A 6,344-nucleotide genomic window follows, 5' to 3' on the forward strand; every position below is an offset into this window, starting at 1 on the left:
TGCACATGTTGCAACCTTTCTTGCAGCCACAGCTTAAGAGTTCAAGTTAAAAAAAAGTGAGCATCATTTTCAAATATCACCTGGACTATAATTAATAAATGGTGCTTTTAGAACTGTTGCATAAAAACAATGTCACACTCAAGGTGATTATCTTTGGCATCCGTCCTGTGGCCTTGTGCCTTCGACCAAATAGCACAGCCATGCTGATATTCAGTACAACAGCACTCTCTCTCATGTGATATTGCTTAACTGCTATGGCGAGTGCATATTGCAGATATTAGACCAAGTATGAGAAGCGGTACGTTGGCACAGCACATTGCATTTTATTTAATAACACCAAAACCTCATTTTGTTCTTAACTTGCATGATTTTCCTTTTCAAAGGTCCAGTGTGTAGGATTTAGGGGGATATAGTGACAGATATGGAATACAATTTTTTTAGTGTATAATCACCTGAAAAGAAGAATTGCTGTGTTTTTGTTACTTGAACGAGAATGAGCTGTTTATATCTACACAGGGAGTGGGTCCTCGTCCACAGAGTCGGCATGCTCACCACCGTGGCAACTCAGAATGGACAAACCAAACACTGGCTATAGGTAAGGCCACTAGCGTTTTTGTTTCAGCCACCATAGTTAGCAGCTCCTCTGCAACAAGCAACATAAAGAACGATGATTTTTTTTTTTAAACATGAAACTATTCAATTCAGTGTTTTTACCGGTTTGAATCACCAGGTCCATTTGCATTGGAGGGAAGGAGACCTCTGTAGATCATTTGACTCCTGTTCAAAACCTCGTGAATGTTTGGATCCGAAAAAAGGTGAGCACACATTAATTTATCAGAGGAAAAGGTGAGTATTAGCAGGTGCTGGACTAGTGGTATGTCCTGAACAGCATTGGAGAAACACTGACTTGTAACGTGAAACTTCAGTGTATTCTCATACAACGGTTGGTATGATATCCTATGAATTATTGCCCCACGAATGGCATTAGGCTACATCCTTAATGTTAAATTATTTAATCAATGTAAAGTTACGGAGGTTAGGTTAAGGCAAGAAAAGTCACTGCATATAGGTTTAGGGGAACAGAAACATGGTGACGATGTACCTTAAAAATCAAAGTCCTCTCAATAGTAATATTATATAATAGTAATAGTAATACAAAGTTAACATGGTTCCTAACACCAGTCTCCAGGAAAGGTCCTGTGTTTTGTGACCTATCCACAGCCCCAACCTGCCTACTTACCGGACAGCTCTGGACCGCCTCTCTCTTTACTCCTGTCAGCGCATTGGTCATGTGATCGCAGCTCTCCAAAACATGTGGGTTATGTACGAATAACTAGCTCATGATTTCATGAGATATGAATTTTGATGCATTACTTTTTGTAGGAAAAAGTACAAACGGTGCACGAGAACAGCCTGAACAAAGAACACTGAAGGTATTCCAACCGGGAGAAGTTTTAGCTGATTGCAGTCTGCAGTACTCAGCACTAGATGCCACTTAATCCCCCTTTAATCCTTAAACATATGTTGCCTAATTGTTGGGGGTAACTGTTCATTTATAGCTACTGCTTCTCCTTAATTGTTGTACATGTGATGATAAAGAACGTGAAATATGATATCTGAAAATCAAGTTGCTCCAAACCTCATGACAACACTGATGAAAATGACACTCATCAAAGCTCTAGCTGTAGGTTTACTCCTGGTTTCTATTACATCTACTTAAATTCAGTTCATTTTCCACATTTTTTGAATAATTTTGTGTATTCTCAGTAAATGTAGACGTAAAATGCTTGCTGCAAAAGCCACCAGGTCAACGTGGTACTCAATGTGGTTTCGGGAAGGGGCAGGATTAATTGGGTTTTTTTTTTTAATGTTTTTTTAATCATCTGTCTCTCAAAACTGCAGGGTAGTATTGCTCACTGACAATAAATAAAAACTAAATAGTGTAGCATGATGCAGTCAAATGAGGACACCATTTAAAAAACAGAAAATTTACTGTAAAACAAACGGCTGTTGTGTGGTGTGAAATAACTGGAGTCTGAATTGGCATCTTAATTTGTATTTAAGAGCACAAGAGGTTACAGTGAATTAAAATGAATATAAATAAAGTCATAAATATCATAACAACAAATTACTCGTATATTAAATCATGTGCAATATAAAGTTGGTAGCTCACTGATCTGTAATTTTCTTTATTGCTACCATGGAAAACCATTGTAATTAAAACAAAATCTTGCGGCCTGTAGCCTTCATCTTGGGTCGATGTTCCCAACCTCTGGACGTTTTGTTGTGGCCTGGAAAGATACAAGAATGACATATTTCTATCAACATTTTAACTACAGTCTTACATTTACCTGTCCTTGTAGTCCAGAAGACTTCCATACGTCATACCTGCATTCGGGTGTCAACATTTTTTAGATGTGGCCTGAAACCCTCAGATGTGTAAGTGCCTGCAAACCCCAAGTTGTGATCTCCTGGAAAAAAAAATAATGTGATAATGTTGAAACTGCAGGTGTTACAGCCCTTGCTGAAAAAATGTTTACATTTTTTCTTTTTTAAGAAGAGATCAGTTACAGACAAGTACACACCTGTATCAGAGAAGTCAAAGAAATCTTCCTCAAAAGCAGACAGTCTTCTATCATAGGGGTTGCTTCTTTTCCTACAGTAAAGAGACAGTTACATCAGTGTCACATGGCAGTGTTTGTAACTTAATTATTACAGGCAACAAGAAAGAACAATTGTTGAAAATGTGCATATTAGTGTATAGGAAGATGCATTTCAGGCATCAAAACCCACCAAGAGCCAGTATATCTCTTTTTAACAATGACGGCAATGACGATGATAATGAAGAGCAGTAGGGCTCCTGCCAATGATCCGAACAGTGCACCCCAAAAACCTGGACCTCGGCGGAAGAGTTCACACTGTGGGCCATGAAACTGCTCAAGGCTAGAGCTGAAGCACCTGGATTGAAGGGCCACAAGAGGGAATTACGTTAAAGGGAAATATCACCTGAATTAAGAATTACAGTATGTTATTTCCATGGCTGAGGGAAGTTCAATCGTTATTCATGAACATGAGCTACTCTCTCTCAAAGCTGGAAACCGAAGAAGTAAGTCTGAAACTTGTGATGTCATCAAGTATTAAGTCTGGAGCTGCTCCATAGATCATGCATTTTTTCATACCGAAATGAGCTTTATTCTACTGTAGTGTTCTCAGTTGTAAAACAGAAATAATGACCCCATATACTCAAAATATTTCCCTGGGTGCTCTCAGTGTCGTCTATAACATCTATCCAAATTCATTGTTTATGGAGCAGCTCCAGACTTTATACTCACAAATCATCACAAATTTGAGTTTTAGCTCTTTATTTTTTGGATTTGGGAGACAGGTGATCATGTTTACTTACTATTTTGAACTGATGTAGAGCACAGGAATAACATATGAATTTTGAAAATGGGCGTAGGTCCCCTTTTAATAAAATTAACTCTTCAAGCGCCTTGCAATAAGGATAAAACAGATACTCACTGACAGACTGGCCCTTTCTCAATGTCATTGTGACATTCTCCGTGTTGATGACAGTAATCTGGGTTTGTTTTGCAGGGTCCAGCACACTGCCACTGTCCATTAACAATTTCAGCAGTGTAATTAGCAAACTCCGAGCAGTTTATAAAAGGCTTCAGATCTGTGATATCTGGTTGACAGCAAAAAAGAAGTATAAATCATTTTGTACAAGTATAAGAAAACAAATTCAGAATTGTTGACATACATATACAGATCAGCTGAAACATTAAAACCACTGACAGGTGAAGTGAATAACATTGATCATCTTTACAATGCAATGTTCTGTTGGGAAACTTTGGGTCCTGGCATTCATGTGGATGCCACCTGACACACACCACCCACTCAAACGCCGCTGCAGACCCACCCTGATCTGGGGACTTTGGAGGCCAAGTCAATGTTTTGAGCTCTTTCTCTTGTTCTTTGGGCCATTCCTGAACAGTTTTTGTTGTGTGGCATGGGGGCCCACTGCCATCAGGGAGTGCCTTTGTCATGAGGGGGGTGTACTTGGTCTGTAACCATGTGTGGGTAAGTGGTTAATGTCAAGTAGCATCCACATGACTGCCAGGACCCAAAGTTTCCCAGCAGAACATTACACTGTAATGAGATAATCGATGTTGTTTACTCCACCCGCCAGTGGTTTCAATGTTTTTGCTCATCGGTGTCCATTGAATGAACAAACACTGACTGTGCAAAAAAATAAGCCAATTCTACATGTTTAGAGCTGACACTTACTTTTAATCTCAGGTTTCTGGAAGGTGAGTCCATTTAACACCACCTTTGAATTATTGAAGGCCTGAGAAATCTTCTTGAGGTTACTTGTATTATTCAAGATATCAGTCAACACCCCATCAAGCTTAGTGTTCACAAACTGGATTTGTGTTTCATTATTTGGATAAATGTACTCCGCCTGGCTCTCTGCAACAACACTTCCTGGTCTGCAGTAGAAAAATAAAAAGATATTACCAAAAGAAAACAGCTTGTACTTGATTAAAAAGAGTTATTTAAATAATTATATGAGGAAATTATAATGAACACCTACGACAACTTGATGACTTTAACTTTTTCAAAGGTTTGTGGATCTGCTTCTCTGCACAGGGCTTCAAGCTACAACACATGAGAGATGGTATTACGGCAAGGTTATAACAGTACATCATTTTTTGGATATTAAAGGCACAGTGTGTAGGAATTTCTCCCATCTAACGTTGAAATCATATATTGCATTCAAACGGATAGCGCACTCTAGCGCCTCACTGTTTCAGACGCATATTGCAACAACAGTAGCCGCTGTGTACCAAAAAGCTATGATAACTCTGATGAAACCATGTCATCCGATACTACTTCATGGAGTATTCATTCAGGCTCCTACACAGACACACGTGACGTGAGTTGACAAACCCCCTCCTCACCATGCTGGCTGTGTTTACAACGTAGGACTGTTTGGGTGGGTGCAAATCGAAACAAACCAATCACATCTTGTCTTTTGACAACTGACAAGTGGCTCAACCTCACACACCTCATCCCTCTCCTGGTGTCACTGCGCCGCTAACAGTTGTTAGCGGCCAGCATTGGGGTAGCCTTTCCCAGGTGGAGAGAGCTGATGAAGGAGAAAGATAATGCAATGACAGCTAACAGCTAACAGCGGCGCTGGCCGCTATCAGCTGTTAGTGCTGTTAGTGCCTCTTGCTCCTCTCCTTCGGCTTCTCAGTCACGCAGTGCTGGCCTGGCTCTCAACGAAAACGCCGAAGGCGGGGCTGTATGTCCCTTGCTGGCGGATGTATTCTCAAGATGGTGAAACGTTATGGAACCCCCCCAGACGACTTACCCGCACAATGTCCAAACAAATCCAAAATTCTCCTTTTATGACAATAAGTCAGATTATTGGTGGAGGAAATAATACACCAATGATGACATATTTATGAATGCAGACATCAATTTTTGCCAATAAACAACTGAAAATGTTACACAACGTCCCTTTAACATCAAAAACCGTATCTGTTCAAAGTTAGAGTTATTGTAATTATTGCCCAGTAAAAAATAACAAGGTATAAGACACGATTAAACACTTGTAAATACTATATATTACTAATCATTTAAGTTATGCAACATGAAAAAAACAAACATATTTACCTCCTTTTCTAATTTGTTGATGAAGGCTAATGACTGAGGTGAGTTTAGATTGTTAAAGGCCACCTGAAAAGTGACGCTGATTTCCATAGTAATATTTGCTTTGTGTGTTGGTATTGCTCCCAAATCTGCAAGAAATGATGACATTACAAAAACATTATAGACATTTTATAAATATTTTTACATTGAACACTGAGGTTAGGAATATCAGCGCCAAAATCAAACATATTTAATTTAAACACACAACTAATATCTTATAAATGATCTCTGAATTAATTTATTCTCTTCAGTTGACAGAATATTTTGTAGAACTGTATCTGGATATGAAAAACCTCACCAACATGAGCAGGGGTGTCATTCTTTCCAAAAGAGCACGTATCTCCAAGAAGAAAATCAAAACAGTTGCACTGACATTTTCCAAGTGTTGAGTTGAATTTGCAGATACCCCTGATACAGTTAGTTTTACAGTCCTCACACTGAGGAGTTGTAGATGATGGCACAGTGACAGTAGTACTTGAAGAGGTAATAATGGTAGATGTTGATCGACTGACTGTTGTTGATTTGGTTGTGCTGGTGATTTTCGCTGATGTCAAAGATTTAGTTGTTGCTGTGGGTGTTGTCTTTGTAGCAGATGTTGATTGTTGTTCTGTTGACGAGGACAT

General features: G+C 39.2%; 1 protein-coding gene across 1 annotated transcript; it reads right to left on the minus strand.

Annotated features, from left to right (window-relative positions):
• Nucleotides 1–2,117: 2,117 nt before the first annotated feature.
• Nucleotides 2,118–6,344, minus strand: LOC126387580 (mucin-3B-like). The gene is made up of 9 exons (XM_050040107.1): nt 6,020–6,344; nt 5,686–5,810; nt 4,598–4,662; nt 4,291–4,493; nt 3,523–3,688; nt 2,794–2,958; nt 2,586–2,656; nt 2,389–2,471; nt 2,118–2,291 (listed from the first exon to the last, which is right to left on the minus strand). The coding sequence occupies exons 1-9, from the start codon at nt 6,342–6,344 to the stop codon at nt 2,247–2,249; spliced, it is 1,248 nt and encodes a 415-aa protein (XP_049896064.1). The 3' UTR covers nt 2,118–2,246.

The sequence above is a fragment of the Epinephelus moara genome, unplaced genomic scaffold (assembly GCF_006386435.1).
Source record: "Epinephelus moara isolate mb unplaced genomic scaffold, YSFRI_EMoa_1.0 scaffold951, whole genome shotgun sequence".
Taxonomy (NCBI): domain Eukaryota; kingdom Metazoa; phylum Chordata; class Actinopteri; order Perciformes; family Serranidae; genus Epinephelus; species Epinephelus moara.

Coding starts and splice junctions, on each gene's coding strand:
- LOC126387580 (XM_050040107.1), bottom strand. CDS start 6,344: ATGTCCTCGTCAACAGAACAACAATCAACATCTGCTACAAAGACAACA. Junction 5,811..6,019: donor TGACACCCCTGCTCATGTTG/GTGAGGTTTTTC, acceptor CATTTCTTGCAG/ATTTGGGAGCAATACCAACA. Junction 4,494..4,597: donor GTTAAAGTCATCAAGTTGTC/GTAGGTGTTCAT, acceptor TTTCTACTGCAG/ACCAGGAAGTGTTGTTGCAG.